At 32.3% G+C, this 22,065-nt stretch overlaps 2 protein-coding genes across 2 annotated transcripts; both read right to left on the bottom strand.

Annotated features, from left to right (window-relative positions):
* Positions 1-7,022: 7,022 nt before the first annotated feature.
* LOC118062572 (UBP1-associated protein 2C) lies at positions 7,023-9,013 on the bottom strand. Its single transcript, XM_035076376.2, has 2 exons — positions 7,734-9,013; positions 7,023-7,314 (listed from the first exon to the last, which is right to left on the bottom strand). Exon 1 carries the CDS (start codon positions 8,888-8,890, stop codon positions 7,736-7,738), a length of 1,155 nt encoding a protein of 384 aa, XP_034932267.1. The 5' UTR covers positions 8,891-9,013; the 3' UTR covers positions 7,023-7,314; positions 7,734-7,735.
* Positions 9,014-9,323: 310 nt separating this feature from the next.
* LOC118062571 (U-box domain-containing protein 45) lies at positions 9,324-13,140 on the bottom strand. Its single transcript, XM_035076375.2, has 2 exons — positions 12,329-13,140; positions 9,324-10,428 (listed from the first exon to the last, which is right to left on the bottom strand). Exons 1-2 carry the CDS (start codon positions 12,787-12,789, stop codon positions 9,576-9,578), a joined length of 1,314 nt encoding a protein of 437 aa, XP_034932266.1. The 5' UTR covers positions 12,790-13,140; the 3' UTR covers positions 9,324-9,575.
* Between the last annotated feature and the right edge of the window lie 8,925 nt (positions 13,141-22,065).

A 22,065-nucleotide genomic window follows, 5' to 3' on the forward strand; every position in this document is an offset into this window, starting at 1 on the left:
ACTTATTTCATTTTATGTTTTTCATTGAGATACATCACTTATTTTGTCATTTTTTTTCTCATATGATATAACATATAACAATGAACTTGTTGTACATATATGAAAAAAAAAAAATATATATATATATATATATATATATATATATATATAACCCGTGATTAGTTTGAAGTTTTAGCAATTACAGTATCCATGTAACATCCCGAGATTTCCTCATGATAAACACAATTTTCATGAGCCTTGAACTAAGGAAAAATAAGGATTTTTTTTTTTTCAATATCTATAATGTCTTGGTTCTACATATAATGTACCATAATAAATAATAAATGGTTAAGGAAATAAATTAGCATTTGATGTAATAGAAAACATAATGACTGAAAAATGAGAAAAACATAAATACTTTTTCTGTTTAGTTACAACTCTTAGAAATTTAATAATATTTGAACTACTCCTAAAACAATTGTCTCGTAATGAAAAACTTTTTCTTGTCGTTCATGGTAGGAGTCCTGCATAGAACCAATATTTATGTAAATATGAACAACTACAATTACATAAAAGTGGAACCAATGATTCCCTATACTTTTATGACATTGTTAGGTCATAAGTCACAACATGCTTTTTGTCTCCAAGACCTCAACATGTTTTGTCCACAAGATCTCATTTCATTGAAGTATAGTGCACCTCTGTATTTTTGCAACTTCATTCACTCTTGCTCATGCTAGTTGGGTGTACCATCCCTGCTTTGTTAAATAGTTATATGTTATTTTTACGCAGAATCACCCTTTTATTTCACATTTCCTAGTAGTGAAATTGATTGATCACTTTAATCCAGTCATCGTTATGCCAATGCCCATCTTAATTACTTTTTTCATCATCATCTCGAATATCCATCTTCAGATCTATGCATTCATCCATTTGATAACGTCATCCTGCTAACCAACATCATAAACCTATTTTACTATCTATCATATTTAACGAGAGTATTCCCTTTTATTGATACCCTATACTATCACATCACATCTTCCATTCTAGCAATTTCATTTCTAACATTGGATAAACACTAGTTCCTATGAAAGGAACTAAGTTCCCCTTCAGTTCTTTTCTCGCCATCTAATTCACTAATGCCTTACAACAACATTATAGACTAAGGCACCAACCCTTCAATCTAAACCTTCAATTAGAATTTATGTTTAAAGCCTCGATCCCTAGTGTTTTTCTATTAACATCTTCAGTAATTCCTGAACACTAATCAACAGTATCACTCCAGTAAATAGTTCCATGTACTAGCATTAACTGATCAATACCAAGTAATAACTCCTTGTCTAGGATCACCCCTAACAATTCTATTCGGCTTGTCCCAACCATTTAGGAACATTTTTTTTTTTCTCAATCCAAGCTAGGCAATAATTTCTTAATTAGACAATCATTCTCATTCTCCCTCACCAAGCATTCGCCCCTCACCATGTAGTAATGCTCATCGTCCAGAACAGGGTATAATGCTCCAATAGTTTGAAAATAAGAATTATCATGGCATCCCAATCATTTTCACGTATTCAATCACAATACACATTTTCTTTTTCTAATAAAATGTTTTTTCCAAAATATTTTAAGATTTCATGTTAACATTTTACAATGTATACCAATTATCCACTCGATAATTACTTTTATTAGTAACCCTTTAACCAGGACACTAGTGCCAAACATCCAGACAACTAGTTCCTCACATTATGCCCATTTACCATGCATCTATCACATTTACCCAAACTCGGCACTAACCCAGATCCAGTCCATTACTTCTGACAATCCAAAAATTCAACCATCCAACATCTGACATTAACCCTGTTATTGGTTCATTAATCCATTCACTCAATTTTCGAGCACTAACCCCATCATAAGATCTCTTATTTACCCGTCCAATTCCCGAGCATCGACTCCATCACCGGGTCTCTTATTTATTCACCCAATTATCGAGCATCGGCCCATTTACCTGGTCACTAATTCATATGCCTAATTTACCAGGCACCAACCTCTTTTACCAGGTCACTAATTCACTCACCCAATTTCTCTAGGCACTGACCTCTTTACCGGATCACTAATTCATCTGTCTAATTTTCCGGGCACTAACCCCTTTACTGGTCACTAATTCATTCGCCCAATTCCTCTAGGCATCAACCCCTTTACCAGGTCACTAATTCATCTGACCATTTTTCAGGACACTAACCTCTTTATCGGGTCATTAATTCATCTGTCTATTTTTTCGGGCACTAATTCAACATATAAATTTGTCTACAATTAGCACAACCAAAATATACATAATAATATCAAAAAATTACTTTATTATCAACTTTAAAAGCATAACGCACTACAATTTTTTTTTTGAAAATATAAGTTACCATTCGCATCAATCATTACAATCCTTCAATTAGTTTTGCTGTCGCCAATTCCTCACTTGGCAACTAGAACTTTTCAATTTTCTTAGTAATAATATCACATCAATGTTCATATTTATAATGGCATTATAAAAAAAAATTACATTATCTTAACATTCGTTAAATTTCCTAAATAAATTAGGTGTCGGGCACCTAGCTGCAGTCTGGTTACTGAATGCACAGCCTTAATGTTGACCTTCCATAGGCAACTACTCTCTTGTACCAATAGGAATTACTAAATCACTTATACAATTATTTCAATTTATTTCTCCATCGCAAAATTAAATTTAAACTTCACATTCATAAATCACTAATAAACTACTTCCAATCCATATACCCATAATAAATTATTTTATTTATAACACATTTATCACTTGGTTTATCCAAAAAATAAATTTGTTGTATTATCCATTCCATGACTTCAATGCCACTATTTTCCCTAATCATTATATATTACAACAATAAGATTAAACAAGGATTTTGTCACAATTTAACAACCAACTTTAACAACCAAATTCATTTATTTTCATGAACTTGGCCAAACCTTCATTACTTTATTATCTCCACGTAAATTTTTAGATTTTTCTGATAACCTGATCGAGAGTTATGAATTTTTAACGTAAAACCAGTCGATTTATGATTTTTTGCCCACAAATCAAAATCTCCTTATTTCATCCTTATGTAAAGCATCCAATCATTTTACTGTCTCATTGGAGCCAATTTACTATATTTATTTTAGTGTTTACATCAGCACTTTTCGTACCATTCATTTTTTTTTTTTTTACTAGGAGTTACAATCCATGACTAATCACAAAAATCCCTTCGACAATAGTGCATAACCACAACTCCATAAATATATAAACATTATAATTATAAGAAATTCTAAAACATGTGGATCTTTGTTATAGGAAAAAAATAAATAAAAAGAAAAAACATTATTTACTCTCATATTTCACTATGCAAATTTTATTATTTTTTAAATTTTAATTCTCAATTTTTTTTCCGGTTGCAATTTTTTAGGGCCCAATTAAAGCCCAATTACTTCAAATTTGTTAAGGAAAAGATTGAAAGGATGATCATAATGAAAAAAAAAGAAGAACATACATGGCAGTTTCAAAATTGAGTTAAAAAATTCACTTTGGTCCTTTTACTTTTTAAATTATAAACTTCTGGTCCTTGGATTTTTTGAAAAATTAATTTTGATTCAAAAATTTATTTTCATATATTTTTTAGTCATTGGTTTGAGAGAAAAGAAAAAAAGTGGTTGGAGCTTGTTCTATGTTTTCTTTGTCTTTCGTTTTGCTTGAGATAACAAATCTGAGCTCAAATAATGTTTTGGTTTTAGGTTTTTTATGAAGTTTTTTTATTTGTTTGAGACCATATACAAGTTTATTAAGGTATTTATAGTGTTTTAGATAAAAAAAAAAAAATATATGGGTTGAAAATTAATTACTATATAAAAAAACCATAAATTCTGACTTTCCAAGCACTACTATGACTAGAATCAAGGGTAAAGCAAGCCATGTTTCACTGGCTTTTTTATTTTTTAAAAATATTTTGATGTTTATAACATGTTATCCATCACATTACCAAATTAAAAAAATAAAAGCCCTTACATGCCTTTTCAAAATGGGCTAAGCATGCGGGCTTAACTTTATTATAATTTATGTCTTTTTTAATATATAATTTTCCAAACAACTTTTTAATTTATATTTAAATTAGTACTCTTTCATTGTGATTGTTTAGGTTCTTTGTTTAATATTTTTTTAATAGCATTTATTTTTTAAAATTATCTTATATGTATTTAATGTGTCGAAGAGATTATTCTACTTTAATTCATAAATTTTTTATGTTTCACATAAATAAATCTTATTTTTTAAAATTAAAAAATATTTATTCTCAAAAAGAAAAAGTGACTTCAAAAAATTAAAAAAAACCCTCAAAACCATGTAGTATAATCAATATAACCCCTCTCGTATTTTTGTTCTTTTCCATTTTAACCATAAAACTTCCTTTTTGGAGAAATCATTCTTAATTCAAGGCCAATTTCTTCTTATTTATTGAGGAAAAGCAAGATAAAAAAAAATATAATGGTGAAAAGACGAAGAAAATTGATGGCAGTTTTGAAATTAGGTAAAAAATATTCAACCCATGCTAATAATATTTCTCTATTTTATGTATGTGCATATTTCTATTATCCATGAAATGATATTATAAAAAACTAATTTTACTAAAACAGAAAAAAAAAAAAAAAGATTAAATACAATCAAATAAATTACAAAATCATAATCATCAAGCAATAAAACTATCTCATAACTTTATTTTTTTTAGTTATCATTAATAAAAAAAAATTATTGACATAGTTTATACTTTTAGTTATTTGTCAAAATGCATTGCAAAGCATGTATATTCAATTTTATCTACTCGAGAACAAATTTATCCGACTCCCTATAGTCAAAATGCTACTTAAAATTCTAAGATGCGTGTATCATAGTCACCCTTATTTTAATATTTATGACTTTATGGTCCATCTTTGAGTCCATAAAAGAGTGCACATTCCCACCACACTAGAAGGTTGATGCCTATATAAATATTTTTGCAGTGCATATAAATTAACAAGCACGGAAACTGTACCGAGGTCTCACAGCAACTCGAGAAATACATGTTTATCGATATATTATTTTATTCTTATATGTAGAACGAGCCAGAATGGTTCTCAATTTAAACTATACTTCTGCAATGGTTAAAGCTCCTCGAAAACAACCTCCACAAGCATTAATCACTGCAAATGCCAAGAAAAATAAAAAGGGTTTCTGGGGGAGAAATCTAGTTGCCCTAGGAAAGAGGCGTGGGGGAGGCAACTCTTGCCCTTTATATCAAAGATCACCATCCGTGCTCGAGATAGATGTTGCTCATGCCCTCTCCAAGGTCCACGTGGTTAGCGGTGATACACCATAGAAAAACATTAACAAAGACAGGAAAAGAAAAACCCGGCAAAGTCATTAGTTTCCATCTCCAAATGACAAGTTGCATGCGCAAGCTTAATGAGAGAATGCAATCATAAAATTCCCATAATAGATCAGGTAAAGAGTTAATTTCACATGGAGCTTAGAGGACACCAAATAAAAAAAAAAGGATTTGCCCAGGAACCGGACCAAAATCAACTAGCAAAATCGCGAAAACCTGACATCATAGAGACCCTCTTAGAGGATCAACATATACCCCACACCACATCTCATTAGATTACATAAAATTATGATACGAATTTCATCTCAGGCAAGTTTTGTATTTATTTCATGTTTAAGACATTTCAAGTTTTTTATCAGTTCATAAAACTTATTAATGTTTTATGATGTGCAAAACATCTTTTAATTAACAAAAAAAATGAATTAGGAGACAAGAGGCAAACGGGTGGATGTCCTAAGAAACGGGTAGCTGGTTGAATGGATGTCGGCCATTGCTTGCTTCCCGAGGGAAAGCAAATTGGAATCCCAACTTCACATGCCCCCGCCATAAAAAATATTGGGAACAAACCAGAAAAGAACACCAAAGTCATCAATTCCAGCACCATATGATACAGGTAGCATGAGCAATAATTTAAATCATCTAACACAGGTTAATCAGATTCAGGCATAGACTTCTAAAACAATTCTGCCATATATATCTAATATCTGACATCAGGGTATAAATACCAATTAAGGGATTTACGCTATAACACAAGGGGAATTTGATCTCGAGGTCACAAACTCATAATAATTAACAGTGAACATCATAAAGACACCTTACAAAAACATCAACCAAGAAATTCCATAAGCCAACACACAAAATCCCAAATTGCACTCACTACAGAACCCAAAATCACATTTCCACTAATTTCAAAATATTACATAGGATAAAATCAACATGGTTTTTTTAATTTTATCTCGAGAGATATTACACTAGTGCATTACATTTATTTATTAGACCTGGACCATATTGTCAAATCTGCATGTTGCAAAGAAAATTAAATCCATTTGCAATTGTGTTTCCACTCGACTGTCCTACATGTTCATATAATCACAGTCCATTGTTTTAAAAACTCATTCACTGTTTCTGTAACCCAACAACCCAGAAACCAGAAAAATGCTGCCAAATATAATGCATGGCAGAACAGGAGAAGTTTAGGGATTCAAGAAACACCACAATTATTAATACAGCTTGGGCTAACTGAGGTACCAGAAGTATTGTAATGCGATGTACATTCTTGAAGCCTCCACCACAACACAATGTCTAAGATGACAATTTATAAAAGCAGACAATATAGGGGCAAAAAAAAAAAAAACTCGGGGACTGAAATCCATTTTAAACAAATGAGCTAGGGGAAAGGAAGGATTAAAAGCAATTAACAAAAAAATAGACATCAAATCAACGTGTAAATATGAAAAAGAGGAAAGCTTTTTTCTCATAGAGATATATATGCAGAAATAATGTTGTGAACCCTTGACAAATGAAATAAAAAATTCCTTTTTACCAATCGAAATAAAAAATCCACACAATCAGAAAGGTAAAGCCAACAATGAAACCTCAAATACCAAAAATCTTCTTGAGGAGCAAAAGTAGCAAAACCAGAAAAACAGGGATATTTATAATCTAGATAAACATCAATTCCGGCATAGCAGAAAAGTTCTACAATCCTTCTGTAAGAGCCCTGTTCTACAGATAGAAACTAAATTTTGCAAAGTTTAAGTAGCATCCATCACAAATCCAACCACATCTTAAGGAAGCAGATGAAGTGAAGCAGCAACAAAAGCACAGCAGTCCACATAATTAAATTAAAGATTTCATTGCTTGCATTCAGGAAATCACGACAACCATTTAAAGCATGTGTTCCCAAGAAGCTCTCATACACCTGAATCAAAGACCCATCAATGTCAAACATATAAAATAAAGCTCAGGCTAGCTAAAGCAAAATAACAAACCAAAAAGTTGTAGAAAGCCATGAAATAAAACTACAGCTAGTCTACTGTGTCTTTTAAAGATCAGAAAACTCTTTATCTTTCAAGCGTGTTAGTTATAATTGTTTCTCTATGACCCACAAGAAAATGCTATAACAACACAATCAAATCCACAATGGTGTGACACGGCTTCTCAACAATTATAGAGAAACAGCAATTAGTCTAAAAATTAACAAATGCAAACGAATTGAAAAAAAAAAAAAACACCTTTTCCACAAAAACAAAAAGAAAAAGGGATTGTTATAACAAAATAAAATAAAAACTTCACATTGGACAAAATCATTTGAAAAATAAAAAAGTTTGCAATAATTACCTTCAGTAATATGGTGGTGGCATACCCTGATACATCCCTCCAGCTCCATGTGGGAATCTAGGAGGCAGTGGCATTGAGGATGGCTGCTGATGCTGCTGTTGCTGAGACAAAGCATAAGACCCAGCATCCGGATACACCCCAGAACCGGTTCCAACAGTGCTCTGTGGCATTCTATACATTGAAGCCCCTGCATTGTTCAATCCACCATCATTTGGACCCGCCCCTACATATGGCGGAACCCTATAAGCACCATTATATCCAGAACCCGTCAATGAAGTATTCAACTGATAGCTATTACTAGCAGGCCCATAATTTTGTAAACTTCCTGTCACCCCGCCAATCGAATTTTGTGGTTGTGGTTGTGGGAACGATGGATGCGCTAATGGCTGTGAATTTTGTGCATTTGCACTGCCCTGATTAGTCTTATTAACCCTCTTGTTATCAACAGCTAATTTACAAACAACTTGATGCCCATCAATATTTTTCATAGGATCAGCAATCGCAGCCTTAGCCCCATCCTCAGACTTATATATAAGAAAGGCAAAACCCTTTGATTTCCCAGTAGATTTATCAAACCCAAGCGGGCCTTCTTCAATCTCACCATACATTGAGAAAAACCCTAACAACCTCTCCGAAGTAATCTCAAAAGGCACGTTCCCAACATAAACTTTCCTTAACGAAACATCACCGGTACTCGAATTATTCGATGCTAATTGAGTAACAGTAATCCTTCCATCAATTTTTTTACTAGGTTCTCTAATAGAAAGCATAGCAGAGTCCACATGTTTGAAAGTAATAAACCCGAAACCTTTCGACTTACCTGTGTTCTTGTCATGGATAACAATAGCTTCTTCGAGTTCTCCGAAGGAAGAAAATAGAATTCGGAGGGTATCCGAGGTTGTTTCGGAAGAGAGGCCGCGAATGAAGAGCTTTCGGAGGGAGATGTCGCCATCCGCTACGGAACGGACAGAGTTAAGGATGTCAGAGTGGTGGAGTGTGGCGGATTGGAGGATGTCTAATAGTTGGTCTTTTGTGAAAGGTTCGAGGATTTTACGGATTTCTTCGGGAGTTAGAGGAGTTATTGGAGATGGTGGAGAGGTGCCGGTGGGGATTGAGATGCCGTTTTCGTCAGCTTTGCGTTTTTTAATGAACTCCATGGTGGCGGAAGCGGTGGTGGTGGATTGCTTGTTAGCGTCGAATAAACCCTAGAAATGAGGGAGTTACGCAGGATAGAGAACGAAACCGGTCTTGTTTTTTTGTGGCTAACTGAATTTGCTGGACCGCTGCTTGGGTATTTATATTTGTTGGGTCCAGGGAACCAGTTAGGGTTTCACTTTCACCGCCACGATGTTTCGACTTAAATTTGGGCTTGGTGATCCTGAATGAGTTCTTATTGGGCTGGGCTGATGTGAGAGGCTTGAGCTTAGCTATTTTGGCATGCTCTCATTTGAATCAGTTTTGCTTCGCTGGCGTTGATTCCCTTGTGTAGAGACACGTAGAAGACCAGCTGCTTCAAATTTACTCGCATAAAGGTTATGATTGGTAGCTCAAGAAAAGGAAAAATGGTCTGTGCAAGAATTGAAATTGATCTTGTGGGAAAAAATGGGAGTGAGGCCCCATCCGGAGACTTCAATTTCTCTTTTCTTTTCTTTTCAAGGTCACCATGTACAATTAACATAAGCTACTATACTGCACACGAGCATTTCTATTTTTAATCAGCAAGCATCACATGGCCTAGGCTAAAGAATTGGATTCCTAACTTGATGAGCAGGCATCGAGGAATTTCTCTGCTGCTCCCGGATCGAGAGATCCCCAAAGATTGCTAAAGGGCCTGTAAAATCTTTAGCAAGTCAAGCTTTTAGAACTTGTACTGATAACCAAGGACTTGAACTTGGAAGAGTCCCCTGAAGTAGCATTGGCTCGCCGGGTTATCAACTCCATGTTCTTGTGTAAACTTTGCTTCACCAAATCCTTCATCAGTTTCTTTCCCTCTTGAGCTTCCCTGTTATTTACCGGTGACCCTGTTGCTATCCTTGCTGTTTGAGGCCCAGAATGTGGCCCCATCCTTGCTTGCCTCTCATCTTTGAACCATTGCAGTAGTTTTAGTGCTCTCTTCTGAGCTAGAGGACTCCCCAATAATGCCACTTCAAGGAGTACAGGGACAATGCCAGATTTAAGCATTTTATCTCGCAGAGCTGAGCTTTGATGAGCTAGAATCATCAAAATATAAGCCGATAATTCTTGACATTTTGGCTTATCCTCCCATGTCATTATCTCTATCAAGCTCTCTGGCACAAGTGAACTGTTTTCCATTGCTTTCTTCCCCATTAAGGTCACCACTAAATGGCCTAGTGTGGCTAGAGCTTTCTCTGAGAATTCTTTTTCTGATATTACCCTCAAGAGAGTTTGAACTGCCCCGTTAGAGAGCAAAGGCCCTGCATTGTCTAACACAGCAGACAGGTTGTATAGAGTACCCAAACACGACTCCTTGGTTTCGTAACTTGAGCAAGACTCTAGAATTCCAATTAGAAATGGCAAAACTTCTGATGAAGCAAGAGGGAATTGGGTATGATTCGCCAGCGAAGATAATGACAGGATTAATTCTGCGAATTCTTGTCTTGTTGGTTCTTCTAAAACATCCATGCTCTTTGGTAGTTTCGAAAGGATCCCTGCTTCTACCATGAGAGCCTTGTTCCTGAAGAAAGAAAATAAAAAATACATTAATTAAAACAAGAACAGCTCACTAATCTAGTTGCAGCTACCGAACCAAAGAGTATAAATCAGGGATAGTAACACGGTGGCCATTTTTGAATGTCTCCCCAGCAAATAATGAGCATCATGCACGCCAAACTAACCAGCCAACAAGTATTAAACAAGTTACTGTCTTTTTCTAAGAAAGTCAAAGAGATTCTTGGATTTAGATCTGAGATGGAAGATGGAAGTCAACAGATGAATTTGTTTATTGATCATAGATCATAGGGAATCTGATCATTGGCGCCAATTCTTATGTCCTGTAACTTATTTCTATTCAAAGACAACATTGTCGATTCAATAACATCATTGCTCTGTCTATGCTTCCTCCTAGAGCGTGTAATAAGCGCCCTTTGTGCTTGTGGCCTCCTACTTCATCCAAATTAATTATTTTCATATCTGCTAAAAAAAAATTAATTATTTTCTTATGATGTTGATTTGAGGAACATGATCATTAACATTCAAATGGGTGTCTTCTTAAACCAATCAATTAACAAGGCTGAGAAATGAGTTTATACAAAAAGAAAGAACTCATAATTAAATCTAAGTAATTAAATATTTGAAACTTGACAATTTAAAATTAAAATAGAATTTAAAAATACTAAAATATTATTTAATAGATGAGAATAGTAGAACTATTGATAACGATCCTTCCAATAATAATGTTTTGAATCCATTCAAATTGAATTAATATTTTTTTCATCATAATTATCATCTAAATTTCTGTGAAGAAATATTAACAATAATTAACCTAGACCAAAAAAGGGACCACGCCTAAAATCAGGTCAAGAACCATCATGAAATCCCCAAAATTGGATGCTGCCTCAGCCAAGGGTAAATCAAAGACAAATCCTCTTTCTTTTTCTTTTTTTCTCATCAAGAATTGAAAGCTTGATGTGGCACCAAGAGCAATTATTCATTACCATTAAAGGGTGAATCAAGAAACCGAACCTAAAAGCTTTGATCCTATCTATTTTATGAAGGGCGGCGCTGAAACCATAAGTCCTCAAGTGCAACGCCTACACAGCCTCGACGTAGATAGCTTTCTTTAACAACGAGGGTCCCTCCCTCAGATTACTCCATTACATGAAAATTGAGAGTATTATCAGAGGCAAACTCCAAAATCCAAACCCATATCAGGTCCCCTTTATTCCTTCCCCAGTGGCCAACTTTCAATTCTTTAGGATATAAATCAACCATATATGGGTATTTCTCACCTCACCCTAAGCTCAAATAATGAAATAATTCATACCCCGAAAAATCCAGATGGTGCCAAAAACCAAACTCCATTTTTTCAAACTGTTGAAAAAACATCCAATTACATAAGCTGTTTGATGTAATCTTTGTTTTCTTCTTCAAATTCACATGGATGGTCAGCCACACAACTGGGGTCATTATTGTACTCTGATAATATATTTTTTTTCTTCATTTGTTCACAGTTAGAATGAAATATTTGACTAATTAAAGTAAGAGGAGCTAACGTCATTCTCTTGTTATCTGAAGTGTTAGTGGAGCTTGACCTATCGATGCAAATTCTACAGTATGGTGTAATCAGCACCCAAGATTATGTTAGGTTTTAGGCAAGTTCTATACAAAGCCTACCAAAGACGTTGTTTTTTGCATTTAGTTTTTTTTTTTTCATAACAAGTTATATATAGAGTTTTATAAAACGATTCTAGTTGATCTTCTAAACAGTATGAAAATATTCTAAACAGCTCAATTAAATGTCTTATGAGGAGATTCTGTACTACAATTGAATTTCATAATTTGTATTTTTTTGTAACAAAAATGAAAAACAAATTAATTAAAAATAATGATATCAAATTAGAAAAGAAGAAACTTACTTGTAAGTTCCATTAGCAAGCTCAATCAAAGCATTAACAGCCACTCTCTGGCGGCCAGCCACTTCTGAAGCCACCATCCCCACCAGGGCAGGAATAACACCAAGCTCAGCCATCAAATTTCTCATCTTAGCATCTTCCCTAGCTAATTTTTCAATCTCAAGAGCCGCCATCTCCTTCTCTTCCCAGCTTCCAAAGTGAAGTCTCTTTACTGATCTTTGTAACACCACAGAATCATCATCAATATCACTACTTTGTCTATCCACAGTAGTAATTGTTGCTTGTTCTTCTTTGATGACCATAGGTTTGGTTCTTGTTTTAAGGCTCTTTTGTGCCCTTTTAGTTTGCAAGAACCGCCTTACACGAGCGAAGAATTGAAGCTTCAAGTAAGAAAGTGCAAAGATAGAAGAGGAAGGAGGGGAAGGAGATGGTTCAGGCATGTTTGGTCTTTGTGCTGGAGACATGAAAGAAAACTTTTCTTTTTGTATGTATGAAACTAGACTTTTGACAGAGTGAAAGAGAGAGGATATATATATGGACAAGAGCTGTACGACGAGAGGGAAGGTGGGAGAGAATATGTGAGGGAAAATTACAGGAATTAAAGAGCAGAGAGCACATGCAGAGGGAACAGTGCTCTCTTTAAACTCGCAAACCGTAAGAGATATTCAAGGCACATTAATAAGATCACTTGCAAACCCATAAATGAACTTGTAGTTTAATTACTAATTATACAATAAACCATCCGACAAGGGATTAATTAGTAACAATATTAGCCTAATTAATTAAGGATACAGAAGAAATGGGCTGCTAGTGGGATTTATTGTGATTTTGTCACCTAACCCATCTTGGAGAAGCTTCCTTGGGTGTCAAATGAAATTATTAGGCTGCTAAGACTTTTTGCTGACTCCTTATATTGAACTTTGCGAAGTGTTGGCTTGGCTATGATCAATCATGTGTTAATCAAAAGAAGATAAGAACTTTAGCTAACTATTAAATAAATCTTCGAATCTATGTGAGCTAAGTTAATGGCATGTGGGTCTCAGCTTTCAGGTGGCATCAGCCTTGGTGCTCTGCTCCCTCATATTGGGGTTGTTGTCAATCCATCTAGCTGTTGATTTTCTCTCCAACACTTGTCATCCATGCATTGAAATGGGGTAGCTAGTCTATTAAATTCTTAGGCGAAAATCTCCTTTCTCAGAAACGAAAAGATCTGCATCCTTTCTCTGATATCTTTTTACATGGATAGATGGCTGGATAAATTTCTCTAGGAAATTGGGTGGATAAACATTAGTGAAATTCCATTGGAAATGATCCAACAGAAATAAAATACTTCGTAGTGAATATGTTTGTTCTATATGATCCTATTTCTTGATTAATTTGATAACTGGATATCATGCGTCCTGGAGATTTGCGACTGAAACAAAGGAAAACCGACCACCATGGAGGGTTTTCCTTCCTGTATATCCTCTCTTTCTAAAACATTGAGGCAACAGAAGTGTTAGGATTTGCAATAGACTTTCAGTTAACTCATTTTATTGTTAAGTCTCGAAGGGCTAGCTCGATTACTGAGCTTGATCTGTTGCCCAACTATTCACATGGTATGATTTCATGGCCAGCAATTTATGAGCTGAGATTTTTCTTCTTCTTAGTTTATTCGGTAGAAAGGTTTTTCTTTTCCCTTCCCTTACGTATACTCAATTTCATATAAAATCAAACAGACTTCTAAGTTAACTTTGAGGGATAACATAACTGATGAGACTTTGAGTTTGCTCCTTAATGATAACGAGTTCGAGTTTTTTTATGGCTATTGAAGGTTTACATGGTTATTAATTTCAAAGCTCGTAGAATTAGTCGAGGTGCATGCAAACTGATCCAAACACCCGTGTTAAAAAAAAAAAGAGACTTCTACATCATTTCAATTGAAAGTTGAAATATGAGAAGAAAAAACTTCTTTCGTTTCATAAGGTTAGAAATTTCAAAATTGGAATAGAGAATCATAATACTGAGTAGCGTTGAAAAGCATTGGTTTGAAGAAGCGTAAATGAAACGAAGATCAAGTTTGAAAGAAAAAAAGAACAGTAATAATTAACAAAAACATACGTACCTTAAATATTCAGGCGTCAAACCAATTAGGTCTTCCACTTTCTCCATTACCATGTTGCGATGATGAGTTCTCGGTCTAGTATTAATTAGTCGAAAACGGAGACATCTTTTTTTTTTCTTTTTAATTTTGGTGCTGAAACAGTGCGACCTCTAGCTTAATTACTCATAGGCATCCAAAATCTACAGTACTGAGTTAATTTCAAACTCAATACATTGCATTGCTAGAAAATTCGCGTATTGCAACAAAAACATAGAATATTATGTTGGTATTTTCCGACAGAAAATTTTCATAAATTATAATGAAATTTGTTATGTCAATAATTTTTATGATGGAATAAAGAAAAGTTTTTTGGCAATGGTGTTGGAAATATGACACATCAGTATTGTCTGATGGAATTGCTGACGGATATTATATCAGAAAAACTTAAATGAAATATAGCTCGATAGTTCTATCTCCTTCCCCCGCTATTAAAAAAGCAGTGACATTTCTTATGGAATATGTGATGGACAAGTCCGTCAGAATAAACACTCATTTTCATCCAAAAGTTACAAAATATTTTAGTATTTCTAACAGAATAGGTAACAGAATAAACCATTAGAAATTAAAGTTCTTATTTCCGATGGAATCAACATAATAAAAAATATTAAAAATTTTATAAGCATTGATAACATGTCAAATATACCAATACAATATGTGATGGAAATTTCATTGGTGATGGTAAAATCAATCCACTACCAGAATTTTTATCTTTTACCGATGGAATTTTTTATTGGTATTTTTACTATCATTCCATTGGTAATTAATTTACTAATGAGATCATAGACGAAAATGTGCCATTGGTAATTCTCTTGCTGATAATTTTTTATTTGTTGGTAATAAAAAAATATTATTATTGATGGATTTACTGACAGGAAAAGCACGCTAAAAAAATTTACCTGCTTCATTCCGTCGATATTTTCCTCTAGAAGTTTTTCATATAACCAAGAAAAATACCATATGCAATTCTATCGGTGATTATTTAAAAACATTTAAAAACAGACTATTTAACAGAACTAGAAAATAATTAAAATTTATTTAAAATCCTATAAATAAATCAACTAAAAATTGATCTCATATGAAAAAACAAATCCTACAGCAACATTCACACAATTATTAAGAATAGAAAAATTTAAAAATAAAATAAGATGACAAATATAATGAAAAAAGAACACAAAAAAAGACGAAAAAAAAATCTTACCTTAATGTAGTTATGAGGGAAGTTAAGAAAAGAAAAAAAATCAATAAAGTATGTTAATTAAAAAAAATGAGAAAACAAAGGAAGAAAAGAGGAGAAGACATACATGAGCGTGAAGAAGAAAAGAAGGAGTTGAGGAGTGAAGAGAAAGGAAAAAAAAAAAGAAAGGGATGTTGATGTAAGACATACCTGAACGTGGAAGAGAAAAGAAAGAGTTGAGGAGAGAAGAGAAGAGAAAGAAAAAAGGGATGTTGATGTTTTTTATATAAGGGGAAGAAGAAGAAGAAGAAGAGGCATGTCTGTTATGAAATGAGATATTCTAGTCTTTTTATTTAGGTATTTTATTGATAGTTTTACCAACAGATGATTAAATATTAATATTTTTAATCATTTTATCAGTGATTTCATCTATAATATTTAATTTAAATTTATAATTTAATTGAAAATCTTCAAAAACTGCAAAATATCACTGACGACTTTTCAATCCGTCGGTGATTTTGTTTGTAATATTTAATTTAAATATTCAATTTAATCAAAAATTTTCTAAAATCAGCCAAATAACATCGATGACTTTTTAATCTGTCAGTGATTTTGTTTATAAATAATAATAATTAACAATGCAATTAAGAAGTGAATAGTTTCAGAGTTCTCTGGAAAATACAAACAAAATTTTACCAACAATAAATAGTGCCAGGAAGAAGTGAAAAGTTTACCAACGAGTTTACGGACGAATTTTACCAATGGTATTAATATCGTCGGTAATTCCATTGATATAAATTAACACGTCATCATGCTTTTTGGATTTGTTTTAATTCTTTTTTTTTTTTCAACTGTAATTCTCTTGATATATACCGAGGGAATGTTTCCGTCGGTATAATTCACTGTAATTTACCAACAGAAACATTCTGTTAGTAATTCTGTTTGTATTTTTTAATTTTCTGGTAGTTATCATAACGTGTCAAAGGAAGAAATTTGTTTGATGAGTTTGGAATTTACCAAAAACAATTATACCTAATAATCTAAAAGATTGGCATGATTTTTTGATTGATGCTATTTGGGGCCATATGATTTCTCATATATAGAGGAGCAAGTGGAACAACACCATACAATGGATAGCCAATACATTAAAAGCTAACAATTCAAAAATAGCTAACAACATAATTGTGAAGTGTTGTTGGTAGATATTCTGTGCTGCTTTGCATGTGTGGATATACTGCATGTGGGTGTTATCTCTGTTTTGAATGCTTTTAGTTGATTTATGTTTTCTTGTGATTCATGTAGTACTCATGTCAGCTTTTCTGTGCATACTATTTTCAACTTTAGTTGAGTTTAGGTGTCAATTTTAGGCCACTACTTTATGGAATACTGTGTTAATTGTTTCCTTTTAGCTATCATTTTTTGAAAGAGAAAAACTTCCATGTTCAACAAGAGTTTGCTACTTCATCAAGCTTTAGTATTAGTGATTGTGACCATGCTGATAATTCAGTTACCATTCATGTAGAGACACCTGAAAAGATATCTTCGATAGAAGTTATTTACCAAGGCTCATCCAATGCGAATAAAATAGTTGGAATTCAACACAAATCCCTGGTGAGTATATTGTGGACAACATAAAAGTTTTTTTAAGGTCGACCGACGGTGTTTTTTAATTTAATTTTCTGATAGTGATATCTAATTTTAATAGATAACCACCACATCTTCATCCTATATTGAATCCTTGTTCTATGGTGTACTATGTAGATTACTGAATTAATACAAATTAATTATCATCTTATTTACTAGCCTTTTTCGTGCAATTAATTATAGGTTTTTTCTATCACAGCAACAAAATTAAAGATCACACGACCAATCAATCTATGAACTTTTCTATTATAAAAGAAAACAAACTTTAAAGTTTCAACTGTGTCTTATAAATTTCCAAATCGATAGAACTAATTATAATATATTTGAGAGTAAATAATGCCTTTTTTTTGTTCATTAGTAATTAACTTATTGTAATTTAATTAAGCTATATAAAGCGCACATAAATATATAATTATTAGATCTGTTTCGGATTCTAACTCGTCTAATTTAACCAATAGTTTGAATTATGGAGTAAATCTCAATCTCTAGTTTCACCCATAGATAAGATTTTTTTTTTATTCTAATAAAATAATAAAAAAGATTTTTTTTTTTTTTACTTTTTACTGGACCGGATTTGACCTCATTTATTCAGAGGTGTTTAAGAGTGTGGTAGATGTTTTTTTTCAAAATGCTTTTCATTTTAGAAATGTATTAAAATAATATTTTTTATATTTTAAAAAATTTATTTTTGATTAGTACATCAAAGAGATGCAACAACACAAAAAACAATTAATTTAAAGAAAAAAAATTTAATTTTGATAAAAAGTAGGATCAAGCTCAATATTAAATGAGCACTAAATATTACTTGATTAATCAAGTCAATCACCAAATGGATCAAGTTTGACACTTATAGCTAAGTGAGATTTGTTTTACAGGAAAAAAAAAAAAAAAAAAACTAGATTAGGTTTGATTTTTCCATATCAGGGCATTTTTATCAATTTAAATAATACATATGATAAAATAACATCTTGGAAAATAAATTCATGGATAAATTAAAAGCAATTAAACTTACAATTGAAAAATTGATTAAAATATAAGAATACTTAAAATTAATTGTTCTTTTTCTTTAGTGAAAATGTAAACTAAAATTTTATCCAACAGGGTCGAATTACAACTGATCGTATCCAGGCAAATTTTTAACCACGTAAATTTGTAAAAGTGTTGCAAATTTAGTTAGCAATTATACTAATCTCACCTCTTTCATGATCAAGGATGCACATTCTATGATAAAAAAAAAAAAAAAAAAGTGAACTCATTCTTGTTTATATAGTTATATAAATAGTTCAATTGGATTTACTTTAATTGATCAGTTGATCAATTTAGATAGATTAAGATTTGGGCTTTGCTTCTCAATAGATCTTCTATGTATATAGTTATATAAATAGTTAAATTGGATTTACTTTAATTGAGTTGAATTTCCTAAAATTTGTAGAACAGGCTATATATTTGGATTTAGAACCTTTTAATTTTAGAAGTTAACTAGATAAATGGGTTGCGCTTTGTTGCGAGATGGGTAAATTGTTTTCTACATACTTTTATTGTCAGTAAATCGATCAATAAAATCATTACTAACAGACTCATCAACAAATCACAAACATCAACAAGGGTTTTTCTGACGGTTTATTGTCGCCCATGAGCCCATTAGGAAAATTCGTGTCGTGGACTGTGAGTATAAAAACCGACAAAAAATTCTATCAATAAATTTAAAAATTATGGTGGTGGTAATAAGAAAAAAAAATGGAAGCCATGAGTGTGTTCTTTCTAAATTATAAATAAAGAGTTTTTTTTAATAATAAAAAAAAAGTCAGCTTGTTCACACATGTTAATTAGCCAAAGAATATTAATTATCTAACATAAATTCTTAAATTGTTGTCTGCAATTCGTAGACAAGAGTTATCACTAAAAAACACAAACGTACAATATGTAGATGCAGACAAGGGTTAGTTTTAAAACACAAATAATGCTATATAAATTAGTAACTTAAAAATTGTGGCCATGCCTTCCATTTTAATTAGTCAACAATCTACTCAGCACAAACGTTTATTAGTGCACCGCTAATCACCAAAATTGACCTCTCTTTCTTTCTTTCTTGTTTCTCTTAAAACTTTTGGTGGACTTCGCATTGCATTAGTGATGGAGCTTCAATGGTGCGTGGCAATTCCAACTCAGATTCCACTACAAACTATACCCATTTGATGAGCAGCAGGCATAGGGAAATTGTTTTTCCCACATGTGGAACAGGCACCACGGCTAGCATGGTTTGTGGCTGACGGAATCGGGAATGTTGACCTCAAAAATGCAAACAAATGGGTGCATAAACTAGTTAGCTAATTACACATTGGAAAATATAGAACATGTTACGTATAGTTTATTTATGCTCTTGAAACTTGAAAGAAAGAGCCGGTTCTGTTCAGTTGCGTCTTTGAATCTCTTATTTGAACAAAAAGATGTAAAATTACTTAAAAATGCGTTATCTTGTTTGATTTCTTCTATATAACTTCAGTTGATCAATTTTATGAAGTTAGGCGCAGAAAGATTGCTGGTCAAAATCAGATGGAGTAGAGACGTATAATCTATAGCTTGACTAAGATAAAGTTTGTTTTTGTTTTTGAACTGTGTTTAGGTATGTTTCAAAAGCATATTTGGTTTGAAAAAATTGATTTTTTAGTGTTTTTTTAATAATTTTAATGTGGTAGTGTCGAAAATAAAAAAAATATTTTGATATATTTTTAAATAAAAAATATTGTTAAAATATTTTACATTGTAATATCAAACATCTAAATACATATCCTCTATGTGCAAGATTTATATATACTAGGGATTCCTTATCCAAGAAAATACTTCAAAATGAATTTCAGTGCATCTGTACCTACCAGAATTTCCCAATATTTCTTTGTACAGTAGCAATTTTTAAATTCACCTTCAAATCAGGTAAAATTTCCCATATTTTAATTTTTATTTCTCTTGACTTGAGGTCTCATATGAAAGAAATCTCAAGTTTTTCTACTTAACGTTTTCATGTGACGATTATTAGGTTGAAGACTTATTTCTCTAATGTACAGTGTGTAAGGAATCATACCTTCTGGAGTTTCGAGTTCACGATGTGGCCTACAAAACGTCTAATTAACGAAGTTCTTTATTATAAAGAAGTGCTGATGAACATTTTTTAAAGACATGTTGCTATACCTCATTGATGTGGATTGCTACACGTTTTTTGCCATTTGCTTGATATGATCTCCAATTCCTTATTAGATCTTTTCGTTGGAAATAATCTTAGAATTCAGCATGTGAAGATCCCTCGGATCTTTTCCTGGAAATGCAAAATGAAACTCAGAATGGGCATTCCACTAATTTTGTACACCAACATATTGAACTTGAAGTGGTCAGATCTCATGAGATGTGAGTGAAGGGTTGATAGTGTCCACAACCAACAACTGCAATATTGCCAGAATGATGGAGAAAATTCATTGGATGGAGAAAATTCATGTATAGGATATTGCATCATCCTTTATTTTTTAGTCTTTATGAGGCAAAAAGTGTATAAAAGCCCACTGGCTATAGAGGGATAGACCTTTTTGCAAGGCTTCTTGAGGTGGCAGACTTGGAGAATTCAAGAAAAGTAAAATATGCTTCCTTTTCAGGGGATGGCTGTTTCGTGTTGCTCAAACCTAAAGTTTCGTATCATGTTCTGATGTATGTATAGTTACGTTACGCCAAACTTTCTAGTGTTTGAGCTAAAATGAAGCTAAATTTGTGATTGCTTCAACTGCTCAGTCTTCGAAGTCATTGGACAAGAATTGTAGAGCTTTTGTGGTTCCTGATGTTTAGTTTCCCGAAACACGTATATATACAATAGAAACAGTAGATTTAAAATTTTCAGGAGAGTCAGAAGGAATCTGTTAGACGAATTTAAAGTTCTTTAGGATTTATACGAAAATTACCTGAAGATCAAATATTTTATTTAGCTTTGAATGTTTATTTCAAACTAGGTTGTTGCAAACCACAAATTGTCTAAATGTTTGGCATCTAATAGTAATCTACACAAACCACTAGTAATAAATCTCTTAAAACCTATTAGGAAAGAGAAATTATTGTACCGTAGAGTACTAGCTCTAATCTTTTGTGTTTTAGGTGTTTATGTAATGTACTTTTATCATCTTCTCTTTTTTCATGAAAATAAGAGGCATAATATTTTATTTATATGAAAACCTAAAAACTCTATAAATAGCAAAATATCAACTTGTCCCCTTAAATAATATCACATATATTATTTTAGGATAATTTTATAAATTTATTTAATCAAGTCCCTACTTAACTTTTTAGGTCTAGAATTGTAATCCCTGTATTAATTATATTATAATTCTCAATTTCTAAAATTTATTTATAATCAAGTCACACTTGATTAATCATCTCATTTTAATTTCTAATCAATAATTCTTATATGTATGACCCATTAAGTTCCCTAATAAGTTGGCTTAAATATAAATTATAAAATAAGATTAAATAAATTGAATAATTTAATTTATTATGAATTCAATAAATGATTGATTTATATTTAAAAATTAAGTGCAATGTCTAGTAACTTGTCATGATCCCTCAAATATTACGAAAGTCATAAGTGGTTTGACTTAACCTTTTAATGACCAGTTTCTCAGTGTAATTATTATTTTTTTTATTATGAATGTTCTGATTTAGATATTATAGCATAAAGTATGTCTACTTTGTTAAATCATATTAATTCTCAACATTATAATCATTGATTATTTGAATAAGATTTTG

Source organism: Populus alba, chromosome 4 (genome assembly GCF_005239225.2).
Source record: "Populus alba chromosome 4, ASM523922v2, whole genome shotgun sequence".
NCBI lineage: Eukaryota > Viridiplantae > Streptophyta > Magnoliopsida > Malpighiales > Salicaceae > Populus > Populus alba.